The following is a 17,845-nucleotide window of genomic DNA, read 5'->3' as shown; positions in this document are numbered from 1 at the left end:
GGTTGTTACTGGCTGGCTGATTTGCCGCCATGAAGCCTATGCTGTTTGACGCTCCGTCAGTCCCTGCGCCTTTGAAGTGTGTCTCAAGATATCTTATCAGTGCTGATTAAACTTCAAGGAGGGAGAGGTTTTTTTCCTAGTTGAAGTTGAGTTGATGTAACTCCAGTCGATTTTATGGAATATTTCTGTGAAACAAGAACAGGTTAGGTATTGCTGGCTAGTTTGTTTCCAAATTAATTATGTTAGCTCACTGGAGTGTATATCACAGAAATGTCTTATTGGAACTATCATAGATGGAGGAAAAAACTAAGAATTCAGTATTGGCAAAGTCGCCAAAGTAGAACGTACATTACAGGAAGACTGTTCAACTGTGCAGAGTATTTCCTGCATCTCTCTCTTTCTCTTTCACTCTTTCGTCCTCTCTCTCCCTCCCCCCTCTCTGGTGGTGGCCCCGCAATCCTCTTTCCATATGGTCATCCACCCTTCTTCAGTGTGTGTTCTTCGAAAGGTATCCATATGTTTCTTTTTAGAAGATGCATCCGTTAAAATCCCAATGCACTGGGCTACTATTCCATCTGCCTCCTCTTGGAATCTCATATTTTGTCATAATAAAGTGCCTGCATCAATTCAGGCAGTTATGTAAGCACATGTCCACTTTTAGTCTTTTCTCTCCAAGCAGCTTGTAGCATTTACACGTACACATTTAAATACTATTTCAATGTATTTTTTATTTTTTTGAACCAACGCAACATTGCTTTAGCATTGCAAATAGCCATAAACATCCCATTAACATGCCACGAATCCTCAGTAACCACCAGACTAATGCACAAGTTGGCCAGGGTCTAATATCCTTAGCGGCCAAGCACTTTAGGCTGTTAGCTCTGTGGTACAATATCTTGAGGATCTGACTCTGCCCCATATCTGACCAGCTGGAGGATTAATTAGGCATGCACTGTACTGTCTCTGTCATGCCTAATGTTACAAATACCCATTACGTAATGTTCCATTGGCAGTCTTCCACGATCAAGGGTTTGCTTTGGTTTTGGTACTTCAGGACCCTTTACCATATTTATAGTGGCTTTGGTCCATTTCAATACAGTTTCCCTCCGTCCTCTTCAATGGGCCAGCTTCCTCATAAGACTCTTTCTCCATGCAATATGTTCCACCTTTTCCACTTGTGTGATCTTGGCAATATCCCTATTTGCTCTAGCAAGTTGATATTCTTGATATGCTTTTTTTCAGTCAAAGTCATTAATGAAGTCCCTATACTTCTTGTGTCAGATGCGAAGAGAGCAGGAATGAGAGCTATGCATCAAAATGGCGTTCAACAGATGGTCTTCATCAGCTTTGTTATTCATTTGCTCAGGTGTGGATCCCACCTCTACAGGCCCTGACGATTCATTAGCAGTGAAAAACGATCATGCAGCCACATGTTCTTCACTAGGGGAACAAGCCTGACGGGGGAACAAGGAGCTGGCTTGCCCTTAATTCTGACCAAAACCTCTGAACCAGCAAGAATGTCCACACCAAACCTCTCCAGAGTCATGATCCAGTCAGATGCTGGGGGTTTGAAGCTTGAAGTGGCTCATATCCTCAGCACTAGATATGAGACAAGTGCACCTCCACCTCAAGGAAATGTTTATATTATTCATGAGAGGGGCCTTCAAAACAACCTAAGAAGAGAAGAGAACAGCATGTGGTTTTGTGGGGGTGTAATGTGGTTCAGCCTGCATGGAAACAGAATGTTGAGCATCAGGAGACAGGTATCCCTTCCTGATGCTGACAAATGGTCCCTGGGAGAGCTGGGTCCTGGCCTGGGAGAGCTAGGTGTCCTGGCCTGGGAGAGCTAGGTCCTTGCTTGGGGGAGAGAGGTCCTGCTACCAAGGGGATTAGCAACAGTTGCTCAGAACCTCACTGAAGGGAAGTGTAGCTTAGCTGTGCAAAATGACATTTCAATACATGTAGAGATAAGTATTGTGAATACAATGAGGTTTGATGATTCATTGGGATGGGATTCAGCACTTCGAGGACAGGTGCTATTAGGCGGAATAAAATGCAAAGAAGACTGAACCAACACAGTTTAAATGTGTTTACCAATTGGAAAACATATCCATAATCCAGTATATCAAAGGGAACAGATAGTATTATTTCCCAATTTAGATGCCATGATTCTCAGTGAGTAATAGATTTTAAGCAGCGTCCAAATACATTTGTATCCTTCTCATGTTCAATGTACTGTATATGGAAATGTCAGCCATTGGTCTGATTTTCAAAAGAAATATTGCTCCCTCGTTGCAGTAAAGACCGCTGAGATGGAACTTCCTCCAACACCTGGGGTGGGGGTGTTGGAGGGTGGGGGAGAAGGGAGGGAGGCGAACCACAGCCTCAGGTGGTGATTGTGGCCTTTATGACGGGACAGTGGTTTTCCGCTCGGCGTCTCGAACCGGGGCCGAGCCCCAGCTGGTGCGCAGCAGGCAGGGAGAGCTGTTTACGCTCCACCATCCGCCCCCAGCCTGCTCAGTAGGGAGGCAGGGCTGTGGGCCAGTGGGGGAAGACGAAAGAGGAAGAGAATATCTCCCAGCTTTGGGACTGACCTACAAACCTGTCAGCTAGACAGAACCGCGAGGAGGAACTTCTTCTGGGATGTTTTCATAACACATAGCAGAACGTGATATAGTAGCATCTGTTCATCTTTCTGATTTTAGGTGTGTTATATCATCCTAATTGACGTATAATAGCACATAATTCCTAAATAAATAGATACAGTTGATATTAGTTTCTATTAAAGAGAGAGAGAGGTGTTTATTATTACTCTGTTGGGTGGTTGGTGGGTGGGATCATAGAAACAGATGTCTGTCTGTATTGAGGAGGGGAAAGTGGTGTTGGGTTAGTTGATCGTCTCAGGCTGCAAGCAGGACAAAGGGGCAATGGAAACCCAACCATTGTCTGATGTTTGGAGGGAATGGGTCAAATGAGGAACATATTCAAGGGGTTGAAAGGCACTCAGGAAATCAAATCAGTCTGTGAATACCCCATCAATCAATTATGAAGAATCTAATGTCACAGTAGAAAGAAATGATCTTACACGTAAAATTAAGATAATACTGTAATTGGGTCGATTTTTTTAAATCAAAATAATGTGGTAATACTTAATTTACAGTACCACTATAGATGGTATAAAGATGTTCAACTTACTCTCCATTATTAATGTGAAATGAGCCATGTGAAGTCTGCGGCAAGTTCCAAGAAAAATCTAAATTAGCTTGTCCATTTTTACAACTGACAGGTTACACAAACGTTTCCTGTTCTTCTAAGACTTGACTGACATGTGTCAAACCCAATACAACTAAAGGTCATTAGTTCAGTTCTCTAATATTAGGGTCATAACCTCCAAACAGGAATGTGTCAGGGAAGCAAATCAGTTCTGCCTTGCTGTTGGGTACAAGGTAACACATGTTAACCAGGTGAAGTTACACCAGAAAACAAGTTGAGGTCACCGTGAATTTTCCATTACATAAAAAGGGTGATTTAAATGATTTAACAGTCTGCTCGGCATGGCAGGTTAACAGGGCTTTTTTCTTGGTCTACCGACCTGCACACATTCTATGCTACACAAAAATGATTTTCATCATGCAAATTCTCTCTTGAACCATGCAGCTTCTTTAAGCTGATTCTGCAGTTTGAGTCAGGTGTCTGTGTCTGAAGAATGTTAGCCACAGTCTTTAAATCACGGGGGACCCTGTTTCACCTTGTTTTCACGTACTCCCTCTGAATTACTCAAAGACAAGAGGGATGGCGCAATGATCCTTTTCCCCTCTTTGCCTTGTCAACAATTTGGAACGAAAGATATCTGCAGATGTTCTGGATTTCTTGTGGCTTTTCAAAGCTTGAGCCCTCCCCCATGAGGTTTATGTAACAGAAATCTCACTCCAAAATTGCACGTTTAAGAGGCTGCGACAGTAACAGGCCTTTTCCACGGACCAAAAGTTAGCTTCAATGATTATTGGGAGAAGTATAACTGGGCCACATACGAGGCCCATATGTCAGGGTGAAGCAGCGCTGCAGCCTGGTTTATTTTCTGGGGCGTCATGGTGCCTTGCTGGGTACAGTGAGCCCGCTTATTCACAGGATGGCTGCATCCCCTGCAAGGACCACTGGGAGGATTCCACAAGGTCTCGTCCTTCCACTCCATTGATACCCAGTCTGTCTGGATTCTGTGAGGAGTATATTCAAAGCACATTAAAAACAGTCATACTTTATGAGTGAGGGCTGGTTTGTTTGACCCCTGCAGCCCCTAAGGCTGGACCCGTGTTTGTATAGCACTGCTGTGCGGTAAATAATTTCTCCCTTTCTTATGGATGTATGGAGAGACGTGAAAGCAGATGACCAGGTCATACTTAGAGAGTGAATTTCATTGACATGAAAAAAGACACGTGTCAAAGGCCAGTTTGCCATAGGTATACTAATGCCAATGCAGTGGGCTAATATTTTAAGCTGGATGTGTTTTTCTTCATCAAAGTTATAGATTGACCTAAATCAAAATCTTTGTTGGGGTACAATTGAACATCTCTAAAGCTTCATTTGGGAGTTTATAAATGTAGTCTCAGGGTTTATGTTGTTTAAACATTTACTTGAGATGCCTGCGGTAAACCTTCTCATCAACACAGACCAAGAAAGCCTGAGGAAGAATTCTTATTTTAATGATCAAACAAACACAATTCAAATAATGTTTTCATTGTAAAATAATCATTTCATTCTTTAATCACTAAAACAAACAGATTTAACTACACAAAGCAGAACTTTTCCACAAGGTTTTTTCAGTCTACCAAAAATATTGTGTTGTCGCCTTTGTTTATGCACCGCACAGAATTAGAATGTCACATGAAACGTGTTTTGTAATCTTATCTGTTTACATTAGAAGCGGATATAATTTGAGATGGAGTCTGGAGATGACACTGTTATGTAATTTACACAAAGGCAATGCAAGTACATAGTCATAATTCATAGTAAAATATTTACACACTTGGCAACAGAAGTACATACATTACTTCTCAAGAGAGAACAATATTGTACTGGCAATTAATTCAAGTATTTCCTAGATTTGTTTTGTCCTTTACAATAGCATTGCACAAAAGGACTGAACTATGCTGTGTTCCTTAAATTCTAATTTGATCATGGCAGGCAGTTGGTTTGCTGCTATCAAAGCCGTTGAACACCAAACTTAGTGAACAACAATATTTAAAATTAAGCCAGGTATTGTGCCAGGTATTGTGGCTCGATTTTCTATTCTAGGTCTTCTCCTTGCACATTGCAAACAACCTCACCTATGTGTGCTTTTGGTGCAGCTGTGCCATTGGCTTGAAGTGACAAGGTGATGGATGTAACCTCTCAGGTGGCCTATCAGAGCACACACACTGGCCCCTCTGCTCACTGACCCTATGTGACCTCTGAACCCATCCCATTCCAGACTTGACATCATTACACACAGTGTGTACTGTACACAAGTCGGCTTGGAGTCTCAAGGCCTCTATCTTGACCCCAGGATCAAGGTGAGACAGTCCCTAAAAGACTGCCAAGATCAAGAGCTGTTTGGATTTACTGTAGAGGCCCAATCTGACAAACTTCAGTAAATGGAATGCTTGCAGACAACATACTGGTGCCTCTTCTGACAGGGTTTATGTTTGTGTGAGTGTAAGTGTGTATGTGTGTAAATGACAGGGCTTTGAAACCAACATAACCTTTACCTTGGGTTGCTGCAGGCCCTTCACTTAGTCCCTCATATGACTGCAACTGCAGGATTTAGCAGCAGAGGCCAAAGTCTACTTTGTCAGTTAATAAAGTTATTTCAAGGATATTGTAGACTGTGCCGACATAACCTGTAGGCTATTCTGACAATTTGCAGTTCGATTTCATGTCTAATGGTTCCCAGCTACAATATGAATGTAAGTGTTACTAGTGGAGAGTATTTTGGTGATTTCTTTGACGTTGGGTTTAATTGGAAACTTCACAGTGCGTGAAAATAAGGTGTAAACAGTCCACACCGCAATGAACAAAGAGCTACGCCTGTAGCCATGGAACTGCTCTTCACTTAAGTTGTCGTCTCTCTCTTTTCTGTCGCCCCTCCTCAACTCCGCGCTCCAGAAGTCTGTATGGTGGAAACTGTTAGCCCGTCACTGCTTACAGTCGGTCGAGAGCGCATCACCCCGCAGTTTTTGTGAATACTGACATATGCACAGTAACCCTGAATATTTTATTGGAATAATAACCTGGACATCTGCAAATATTATAGTATTTTGTTTTTAGAAATGCTTTCGAACCTTTAGAAATACTTTGCCGTTGTCTTTCTCGTTTTGGACAAACTAACTCGTTTTCTTCAGCTGTGGGGATTAATATGCGTCTATAGGGAGCAGCCGCATCCGTAGACACAGCAAAGTCATGTTTGAATGGGCCACAGAGAGTCTCGCTCAAAATAAAGATTTTAAGGTAGGCTAAGATCTCAGCTTTTAACCAGCTCCATTCAGTCAAAGTGGAGTCCTTTGTGCTGGAGTGCACTTATCCAAAAGTACATTTGAGGGTGCATGAAAAGGCACCCTTAGGCAATAGGCGCTGATATATCCAATATTCAATGCATAAGCCTCCCATCTGTACGGCTATACGGTTTATTTCAAATATTCTGCGATTTTTGTGTTTCATTACTAAATGTTAATAGGAATATTGTTCATATTATATAATTAGACTAATGGAACTTGTGTAACAAAGTATCCTATCTGATGGATGGTATATTTGTAAAACATGCAACATTTGTTTAGCTGCTATGTGTATGAGACACAATATAATGAATTTAGAATATTAAAGGCCTTCAAATCTTTAAACTTTTGACTTAAAATATTAAACTTTTGCATTTCTGAAAGGTGCCTACACTAAGCTACCTTCTGAACAATTGGTAAACTAATCATTGTGACTAATCTTGTTTACTGTGGCTTTAACTCCAAGGGTGTGGGTGTGTAACCAGTGTGACCCCATACCAGCTGCTTTGATCGGAGGAGCAGAGAGTGGCCCCGGCACAGCAGAAGATGGATCGTCCTGCCTTTCTCATCCTCCTGCTCTCAGTGGTGCTGCCCCTGCCCGCTGCCTTCCTGCCGTGCCCGCGGCCCTGCTCCTGCCCCCTGCCCTCTGAGCTGCACTGCACCTTCCGCTCCCTCCTCGCCGTGCCAGCTGGCATACACAGGCAGGTGGAGCGCATGAACCTGGGGTAAGCATCATCCTGTTGGAAGAGAGATGACTGGAAACCTTACATCATTTGCGGTTCAAACAACATCAACAATGTCTAAAAGTGCCATGAGTCTTTCATTGAACTGGTTTGTGTTGAAGCAAGTTTACAACAGACCAAGATAATCGATAGCTTGATTTTGTTTGCATAGGTTTAATACCATCAGCAAGATGACTGGGACTTCCCTGGCTGGACTGAGGAAACTGGAGCTGCTCATGATTCATGGAAACGATCTCCACAGTATTCCCAACCAAGCCTTCAGGGATCTGATCTCCTTACAGGTACCCTAATCCCACAGCTGATTAAAGATGACGTGATTTTCCCTTACCATCCCATATGATCCCAAGCCATTCGACAGCAATATCTGATCCGCATATCCCCATTCTAAATAACCAGGAAATTGATATGTTCCATGTTAAGGCTCAATCATCTCCACTTCTTATCAGATGTTGAAGATGAGCTATAACAAGCTGAAGGAGATTAACCGGGAGACTTTCCACGGGTTGTGGAGCCTGGCTAGACTCCACCTGGACCACAACCGCCTGGAGTTCATCCACCCGGACGCCTTCCAGGGCCTCACCTCCCTCCGTCTGCTCCAGCTGGAGGGCAACCGTCTACAGCAGCTCCACCCTTCCACCTTCGCCACCTTCTCCATGATGGACCACTTCCACATGTCCACCCTCAGACACCTGTTCCTGTCCGACAACGGGCTGACCTCGCTGCCCCAGAGCATGCTGGATGGCATGCCTCACCTGGAGAACCTGTACCTGCAGGAGAACCCCTGGACCTGTGACTGCAGGATGAAGTGGTTCCTGAACTGGGACAAGAACACACCAGGTGATGTTTGAGCTTCGGTTGTCAGAACGATGATGGGGAAATGCATTGTGTGTGTGTTCCGTTCAGAAACGGATGTTGTATCAGACTAAGCTGCACCATGGTGTAGCTTATTTCAAGTTGTTTCTGACATGGTAGTTTTCAGGTGAACTTCCAGGACACACCATTTCAAAGCAGCTCATGACTAGAATGTTTCTTTCCTGTTGTCTCTCAGGTGTGCTTAAGTGTAAGAAGGACAGGGCTTATGCTGGGGGTCAACTGTGCCCAATGTGCTCCTCCCCCAAGCATCTGAGGAGCAAGGAGATCCAGGGTCTGGACAGCCTGTCGTGCAGCAGCCCCGTCATCACCACCCCCCAGCGACCCACCCTCCCGGAGGACACCGAGAGCGAGGTCATGACCCCGGAGGAGTTCAGAGAGAGCTTCGGTAACATCACCCTGGGCCTGTCGGATGAGCACGGGAACAAAGTGGATCTGGAGTGCGGCGTGGGGGAACCGAGAGAGACCACGAGGATGAGCTGGAGCCAGGCGAACCCTCTTCAGCTGTCCGCCAACGTCACCCTCTCAGTGGACGTCGAGTGCCCCATAGACAGGGACAATTACGAGCGCCTGTGGAGGCTCATCGCCTACTACAGCGACGTGCCTGCCCACCTGCAGAGGGAGATCATGCTGACTAAGGAGCCGGCGCCCCGCTATAGGTACAGGCAGGGCTTGGAGAAAGATGCCCTGTATTACACGGGGGTAAAGGCTAACGTGGTAGCGAAGCCTGCCTGGCTGATGCAGACCTACATGGACCTGCAGCTGAACAGGCCCCAGTCCACAGGGAAGAGCGTCAAGCTGATCCTCTCCACCCACCTTTCCCAGACCGTGGAGGCCGAGCTGGTGAGGAGACAGGCCAGGACATGGGTCTTGATAGAGTCCACAAACAGCACCAGAGCAGCACTGAGCACAATGGTGGGCAGCCCCAGCCAAATGGACTGTAACGTACAGAGTTCCGGAGAGCCGGTTGTCCGATGGATGATGCCAGACGGCTCCCAGCTGGAGGCCCCTTACAGCAGCCCAGATAACAGGGTGTCTGTGTCCAGCTCTGGTAGACTGCTCATTAAAAACGTGGGCCATTCAGACACAGGCATTTACTACTGTATCGCCCAGGTCCGCGGGGACCTCAGTATGCTCCCCTTCTATCTCTCCGTGGAGGAATCCTCCAGTCCACCTCCAGGGGGCGAGGGTGGAAGCTCATCCGTGGAGGGCTTCACAGGAGATCCTGTCACCCTGCCCTGTGTGGCATCCGGCTCTCCTGATGCTGAGATCAGCTGGATCCTGCCAGACGGCGGTATCGTGAATTTCAGAGCTAACTCCTCTCGAGCGCTAGTCTATTCCAATGGCACACTGAGAGTCCCAAAGAGTCAACTATCAGACAGTGGATATTACAAGTGTGTGGCCACAAATCAACACGGTGCCGATTCTCTGTCTACGAAGGTGAACCTCACAAGGAGGGCGGGGATTCGACCACTGAGGAAGTTTCCCACTAGGCCTCAGTCTGCCTCAGGGGTCAATACCAAAATAAAGGTCCCTGTGGAGGAGGGGGAGGAGGCATCCGGAGAGGAGGACACCCAGGGGGGGGCGCCCACGAGCCGGGTGGACCTCATGACTCGACGGAGAGACCCTGGCTTGGGCAGGCGCGGCGGGCATCCGTTCAGAAACTCTTGGCGACGGCCGGCTGTGCCGAGAAAATCGCCTGTGACAGGGTCGCGTGTAGACGTCCAGAAAAGCACAGTGGAAATGCGTAGGAGGACGAACGTGTCAAACAAGAAAATAGACCCGGAGAAATGGGCTGACATTTTGGCCAAGATACGAGACAGGAACAGTCAGAGTAATGTAACACCCAGCCCAGCTCCTCACACCAATAGGAGACAGCAGGGGCGGTTGACATCCCATAGTACACAAACAGTATCTCACGACACAGAGGGATCATCAGAGGACACAACCCAGGCAGAGGAGGAGCTGTACACATCCACATTTCCCCCGCGCACACACGCACGCACACACTCATACACACAGCCACGCACACTCACAAGTCGCTCACGAATCACACAGCCTACATCTGCTCCCCAGCAGCACAGTGACACTGTTACACATTCACACACTCAAGGCCAGCGTCATGTGAACACTGCCAGCAGCAGTGTTTCATACGACGGTACTTTACGAGGGAATCAAAGAACTTCCTCACATGGGGAGGAAGTTACAGTGTCTGAGATCTCATCAACATCTGAGGGGTCTGAGAATGGGAACAAACCCAGCACTGTTAACAGCTCTAATGACGAACTAGAACAATATGTAGACAGTGGGGACCTTCACCCACAGTCAACCACCGTTCGAAATGAGTTTGAAACCGCAAATGTCTCGGACTTTGTCGGTGAGACCACAACAGCCGGAGGTAGCACACAGAGTCAGCTGAAGTATTTCACGTTGGACATCTCACATCCCCCGATAATGCTCACCACAGCCTCCCCCACGACCCAGCCCGCCTCGGGGGTGGCAGGGAGGAAGGAGCTTCCTGGCCGGGGGCACACGCGCCTCCGAAACCCTAACTCCAGGAGAAGGCACGGAGGCCGGAGGAGAAACAGGAAAAAGGAAAAGCTGAATCAATCAAGTGAGAATAGCACGGCCACACCTATGGATGCTTTCCCGGCAACTACCGAGACACCCTCTACTACAGGGGTAAAAATAGTGGCATCAGAAAAGGCCCGAGTCACTTCTGCCAAATTTAATACCACCGTTCCATTAATGGAACGCCAAGCGACGTCATCAGCCGGAATGAATCACAAAGAGAGCACAGTCTCTGTGGTGTATGACGACAGAGGTGACCCAGTCTCGGAGTCCTCTGTGAGACCCGCCACCACTTCTCCTGAAACAAAGGATGCCCTTCTCCCTCGTGCCAGACCACCACTCAGCAGCACATCAGTGGCACCAGCGTTTCCAACCAGAGCTCCAGAGGGTGGACGAGGTGGACAGACCGTCCCAGCTCACGGCCCCAGGCAGGGAACATCTCCGGGTGCATCTCCAGAGCCCTCGGGTACGCCCACGGCTGCTGGTCTGGATAGGTTTACAAGCGTGCCTCTTCCTGCAGTTAAACCTTTAGAAGAGACACAAAAGGGAGGCATTACTGGAGACCTTAGGCCCGTGCCAAGTTCTGACAAGTCCTCTGAGAATCCTCCCACTCAACTGGAAGTGAGACCAGATGTAGAGCCGGGCGGATCGAACCATCAATATGAATCCAACCGGGCTGAAAAGGTGGCTTTCAAAGAGATCGATGGCTTGTTACCACCGCAGCCCTCCTCCTCGTCTGCTCCTTCCATTCAGCAGGAAGTCAGTGGGTCGGAGGGGGGGCATGCTCACGGCGGTTCGCCAAACTCGACTTTTTACGATGAAGCCTACGAGACAGATCAGCTCACCACAAAGAAATCTGTAACATCTGAAAGCTCTCATCAAGTGCCTGGCCTAACTCAAACAGTCACCATTAAGTCGAGCGGCGCTTTTGATGGCGATCACCGTCTGGGAGAAACGCTTTCCACAAGTGACAGAGGGAGCACGTCTCCAGGAGGAAAGGCCGTCCCTGTAAACAGTGCAGGTAATAATGCTGTCAGAACTCCGTCTGTCACCTCAGCACCGGTGAAGAAGACATCTGCTGTCGTCTCCTCCGGAGCGAGGCCTCAGACTCCCGCCCACGTCCCACACGCATCCTTCCCAGGGGACAGGGTCAGGCCGAGACCCCCCACCAGACCCCTGGAAAGTCCCAACCACATCCCTGACAGTCACAGTGAGAGGATCCTCCTCCCTGGTCGGGTTAACCCTCTCTCGCCCAACAGCAGAGCCCCTGACCTGAGCGGCAGGGTAAACACAAACAGATCCCCTGATACTCACCCTACTGCTAGAATACAGTCTGACCCCAGGTCAGACTCAGGCAGGGGTGGAGGTCAACTGAGGATCACAGAGCCTAAAACGTCAGGGACACACACCCACACCCAGGTTGACACCAGCACTACGACACTTTCTCCAACGAGCGCAGGCACCTCTCGGCCCCGCGTGTCCTCGTCCATGCCTCACAGGGAGGGCCAGAGGACAGGGACACCACCCCTGACCTATGGTGCTTCAGGGGGGTCTCAGCAACCAGGAAGTGTGGGGGTGGCAGTGCCCCGAGGGAAACCCCGCATCACTAATGTCAATTTTCAGATGGTCACTGTGAATGCAGAGATGGATGCACAGCTGCCCTGTGAGGCGCTGGGGGAGCCCAAACCCTTCCTGTCTTGGACTAAAGTCTCCACTGGTACGTACGACACACTCTATCTCTTTCTCTCTTATTTTAACTCATGGCATGAATGAATATTTCACAGGCAACATACTGTATTTTCATCTTTTTCACATTACAGACTAATGAAAGAGAATTCCATTTCTATTCTTTCAGGGGCAAGTGTTGCTCAGAACACCCGGGTCCAGAGATTTGAGGTCCATCCCAATGGCACATTTATCATCCGGAACACCCAGCCTCTGGACCGAGGCCAGTACCTCTGCACTGTGCAGAACCAGTATGGCACAGACAAGATGGTGGTCAACCTCGAAGTCATAGCCCAACATCCCAGAGTGCTTCAGCCACGTTACCGCGACGCCACGGTCAACCTGGGTGACAGCATTGAGCTGGAGTGCAAGGTCCAGGGACACCCCACACCCCGGGTGACGTGGGTGCTGCCTGACAGGGTCCACGTTGCAGCGCCCCCCGCTGGAGGCACCCAACAGCGCGTGTCCCTCCTCAGTAACGGCACCCTCAGGATAACCCGAGCCAGCTACACCGACAGGGGGGTTTATAAATGCATTGGGAGCAGTGTGGCCGGGGCCGACTCTGTCTCTGTGCGTCTGCACGTGGCGGCCCTGCCTCCCGTGATCCAGCAGGCCCTCCACGAGAACTCCACCTTGCCCGAGGGGAGCACCGCCAACATCCACTGCACCGCCAAGGGAGCCCCGCCCCCAGTCACGCGCTGGACTACGCCCGACGGACTGCAGCTCCTCCCCTCCCAGTTCGTGAATGGGCGGAACCTGTTTGTGTTTCCCAACGGGACCCTGTACGTGCGCAGCCTGTCCCAGGGGGACGCTGGGAGGTATGAGTGTGTGGCCAGTAACGCCATGGGAGCCTCCAGGAGGACCATCATCCTGACCGTCCTGAAGATCTCCTCCTCCAACAAGGCCAGGATCAGCTCCTCCTCTCCCCAGAGAACAGATGTGGTCTACGGGGGAAAGCTGCATCTGGACTGCATCGCCACAGGAGACCCAGAGCCCAGGATCATCTGGAGGACGCCCTCCAAGAAGCTGGTGGATGCTCAGTACAGGTAATGCAACCCAGAGCATCGAAGCACACAGAAGAGCAATCCAAGCTGTGCCACTGACATACTGAATCTACTTTGAGCTCAGTCAGACTGGCCTCATGGATGAGTTCTGTAGAACTACACCTGTATGATCATTCTTTGTGTGTTTGTTGTTCCGCAGCTTCGACCCAAGGATAAAAGTCTTTGCCAACGGAACCCTGACCATCCATTCGATGATCGATAAAGACGGTGGTGACTACCTGTGTGTCGCACGTAACAAACTGGGCGATGACTACGTGTTGCTGAGAGCCAGCGTGCTGGCCAAGCCGGCCAAGATCGAACACAAACAGTCGCTGAGCAGCCAGGAGGTCCTATACGGGGGCGAGCTGAAAGTGGACTGCGTGGCGTCCGGCCACCCCAACCCAGAGATCAGCTGGGCCCTGCCGGACGGAACCATGGTCAACCCTCTCAAGCAGACAGACCGGGCCGGAGGCCGCAGCCGCAGGTACGTGGTGTTCGACAACGGAACGCTTTACTTCAACGACGTGGGGATGAGAGAGGGGGGCGACTACACGTGCTACGCTGAGAACCAGATGGGCAAGGATGAGATGAAGGTGCACGTCAAGGTCGTGGCCGAACCCCCTTCCATCAGAGACAAGCGGCCCGAGGTCATCAGGGTGTTGTATGGGGAGACGGTGACTCTGAAGTGCAGCGCCAAGGGAGAGCCCGTCCCTGTCATCTCCTGGATGTCCCCGACGAACAGGGCCATCCCGTCTGCCTCCGACAAATACCAGATCCGTAACGACGGCACCCTAGTGGTCCACAACGCCCAGCGCTTTGACGCTGGGAACTACACGTGCACAGCCCGGAACAGTGCGGGCCAGGACCGGAAAGTCACCCAGGTCGACGTCCTGGTCACCCCTCCAACCATCAACGGCCTGAGGGGCGTGGCCAACACCATGCGAGTGACGGCGGTCAGGGACCAGCGTAAGCTGGTGGACTGCGCTGCCGTGGGAACCCCCGTCCCCCGGGTCATGTGGGTCCTGCCAGAGAACGTCGTCCTCCCGGCGCCGTACTACGGTAGCAGGATGACGGTCCATCGGAACGGCACTCTGGAGATCCGTGCGGTCAAGAGGAGCGACTCGTCCCAGCTAGCTTGCATCGCCCGCAACGAGGGAGGGGAGGCCAGGCTGACGGTGCACCTGGAAGTGAATGATGTGGTGGAGAGGCCACAGCTCAGGGGCCCGAAAACCGAGAGCCTGTCTTTGACTGTGGGCAGTACCATGACTCTGAACTGCTCCTTTGAAGGTGCAGCTATGCCCCAGGTCACCTGGATCCTGCCTAATGGCTCCCCTCTTGTGAGCGGAGCCCAATATGCCAAATTCCTCCACAGGCCAGATGGCTCTCTTGTCATCAGTAATCCCTCAGTCTTGGAGGCCGGGATGTATCGATGCCTGGGGCGCAACGCTGCAGGGCTGGTGGAGCGTACCGTCACACTGACCCCAGGGAGGACGCCACAGATTAACAACAAGTACAATTCCCCTATCACCTTAATGAATGGAGAGACTCTCCTTCTTCACTGCCTGGCTAGCGGGGACCCTCTCAGGCTCACATGGACCCTCCCCAGTGGGGTGGTCCTGGGGCGGCCGCAAAGGACAGGACGCTATGCCGTTCTGTCTAATGGGACCCTGGCCATCCAGCAGGCCTCCGTCTACGACAGGGGCTCCTATGTCTGCCGGGCGGCCAACGAGCTGGGCAGCGCCCTGCTGCCTGTGTCCGTCATCGTGATCGCCTACCCGCCCCGCATCACCAGCGGCCCGCCCCCTACCACGTACGCCAGGCGCGGTGTCGCCGTGCAACTGAATTGCTTGGCGACGGGCATCCCGAGGGCCGAGGTGGCGTGGGAGACGCCGGACAGGACGCGGCTGGCGGTCAGCGCCCAGCCACGCCTCTTTGGTAACAAGTACCTGCACCCTCAAGGCTCTCTGATCATCCAGAACCCCTCTCAGAGAGATGCAGGCTTCTACAAGTGCTCGGCCAGAAACGTGATAGGGGTGGACACCAAGACTACGTACCTTCATGTGTTCTGAGTAGGTCTGAACAAAAACGATTGACCACATGCCCTTATAACTGCCATTATGCTTCCCTTTCAGAAATATTGGAGGAACTGTCAAAGCTATAAACATGGTTTCAGGGGGTATAGATAGCCATTATTGTTTTTTCTTCTAAAAAGTCACTTTGTACAATATATTGAGCACTCAAGATAATGTCAGTCATCATCATAATTGGTCAGAGTCATTTTCAGATAATTTTGAATAGAGAGCAAAGCCTTTAAAGTATTATTATTTGTAGCAATTATAAAAACTGTAAAAAGAGCTCTTTTCAAATGGGCTGCTTTTCTTTGTCTATTCTGACAATGACAACTTATGTCAAACTGTATAGATTTACATAGCTTTATACATTTATATTTGCTAATGGGAAATATTTTAAGTTATCTGTTGATATGGAAAATATGTATTATTACTTTGTGTATATGATCAACGAACTTGTTTTATAGACATATCAGCCATGAATACCATGGTACCATTATATTTTATTTCATTTTCATCATCCGTAATATGTTCTATGATCCATCCTTCTGCTGGATTTAGGATTGTCAGTTCATTTTTTCCACTTTTATTTATCCAAAAAGTTATATTAGACCAAGGTCCATTTTGCAACGGAAGCCTGCTCCAAAAAAAACTGCAAGAATTTACAAACATTCACAAACAATTTACTCAACTAACTGTGATTCTTATTTTGTTGTCTGCTACCAGTCCAAATGTGTTTCATATTAGTCATATGTTCTTGATTTTAAATTATTTGTCTTTAAAAGGACTCTGGTGCATTGGAATTTCACATATTTTAATAAAGTTCAACATAGTTTTAAATTATAGTATCTAGTTTTCTTTTTTTATTTGACATGGCAACAACAAGCATCAATAGAGATGTCAATGTGGAAGGATGTAAGTGTTTCATTAGGAAAGACATTTGACTTGTGCAGAATGTAGTAGAATAATATCACAGAAGAAGTGAGAATCCAAAGTATTTCTAAAATGTTTATGTGAAGGCTACATGAATCACTCGTATCCGACTTAACACATCACTTTGATAAGTCTTTGAAAAAAAATGGACTTAGGCTGTGGGGTATGAAGTAGGTCAGGAAAGGGAAGGGATTTGTCCTTCTGGAGTCAAGCCTTCAGTTGTAGCTCTGGGAGTTATTATACAGTCATGGTCTTCTCTTCCAGAAAGGAGAAACATCTGTATTCTAGGGGAAATCCCCCATCAGTTCACTGGTTTCAGTCTGAATGTTTTTACTGCGAAGCAAGTAGCACTGTAATCAGCCTCATTTATGGAATCCCTCTATAACCATGTACAGAACCTCTGCTATGGGAGGGTACCTGAAGAGTTAAAGCTATCCAAAATACAATTCAGAGAGAGTAAAGAGCTCATCTCAATTTTTCTTCGCGAAGCTTTCACCCCCATCATCCCTATGAACGATCATAGCCTGCAGAGACGTGCTGTTTCTCAGTCAGTGTGGCGACAGAGGCCTATAACGACTTTCGACGGATTCGAACAAAGAGGTCTGATGTCACTGTCTCCTCCAGGTACGGATCCATCTCTTCTTGACTCGGGCCACATTTAGCTAGCTCACATCTTGGACGCACCTGCTGTCCCATTTAAGCGGCAGCGAAGTACTCCATACCCATTACCATAAAGTCATCACCATTAAGAAGTGCAGTCTAGCAGAGCCACAGTCTGGGATGTTTACAGATGTTTATATGAACCGTTTCTTTCCATTTCTGGTTTCCTCCCCACAGTAGTTAACCTAATGTCCTATTGTGCAGATGCGGCAGATGACATCATAAAAAAGGGGAGGGGTTTGAGGCTGCACATCATTTGTATTCAACAGTGACCCAGATGAAGCCATTTAATGAAGTGTCGCACAAGGAAGGAGAACATCCTTTGATGTGATTACACACTTGAGATTTGAAGAACTGTGGAAGAATATGGGGGATTAAAATGAGTTGAGCGATGCGCTGACATGTTCTAATAGGTTCAATTACCTGCACTTGACGGTGCTCATCAAGACTTGACTTAATTTCATTCGGAGAACGAAAGCCTAGAGATCAATGCAAGGTGTATCAAAACAATTACGAGGACATGCTACTAATTGTTCACAGTCAGGATCTACAGTACGTTCTGAGGAAATCAACACCATTTTGACTGAACACAAAGTTCTTTGAAGAAAACATAATTATGCAGACAATAATTAAAGAGATGTCAAAAACCAATCAAGAACACACCACAGTTAGCTGTAATGATATTGTTCTGGGTAAAACACAAC

At 48.4% G+C, this 17,845-nt stretch overlaps 1 protein-coding gene across 1 annotated transcript; it reads left to right on the top strand.

The window, feature by feature from the left end:
• The first annotated feature begins 6,192 nt into the window (after positions 1–6,192).
• mxra5a (matrix-remodelling associated 5a) lies at positions 6,193–16,396 on the top strand. Its single transcript, XM_062447139.1, has 7 exons — positions 6,193–6,483; positions 6,994–7,252; positions 7,422–7,551; positions 7,717–8,107; positions 8,319–12,428; positions 12,567–13,482; positions 13,640–16,396. The coding sequence occupies exons 2-7, from the start codon at positions 7,074–7,076 to the stop codon at positions 15,546–15,548; spliced, it is 7,635 nt and encodes a 2,544-aa protein (XP_062303123.1). The 5' UTR covers positions 6,193–6,483; positions 6,994–7,073; the 3' UTR covers positions 15,549–16,396.
• The last annotated feature ends 1,449 nt before the right edge of the window (positions 16,397–17,845 follow it).

Source organism: Osmerus eperlanus, chromosome 21 (genome assembly GCF_963692335.1).
Source record: "Osmerus eperlanus chromosome 21, fOsmEpe2.1, whole genome shotgun sequence".
Lineage (NCBI taxonomy): Eukaryota > Metazoa > Chordata > Actinopteri > Osmeriformes > Osmeridae > Osmerus > Osmerus eperlanus.
Note: the sequence above shows the minus strand (reverse complement) of the source record. Positions and strands in the feature narration are given on the sequence as shown.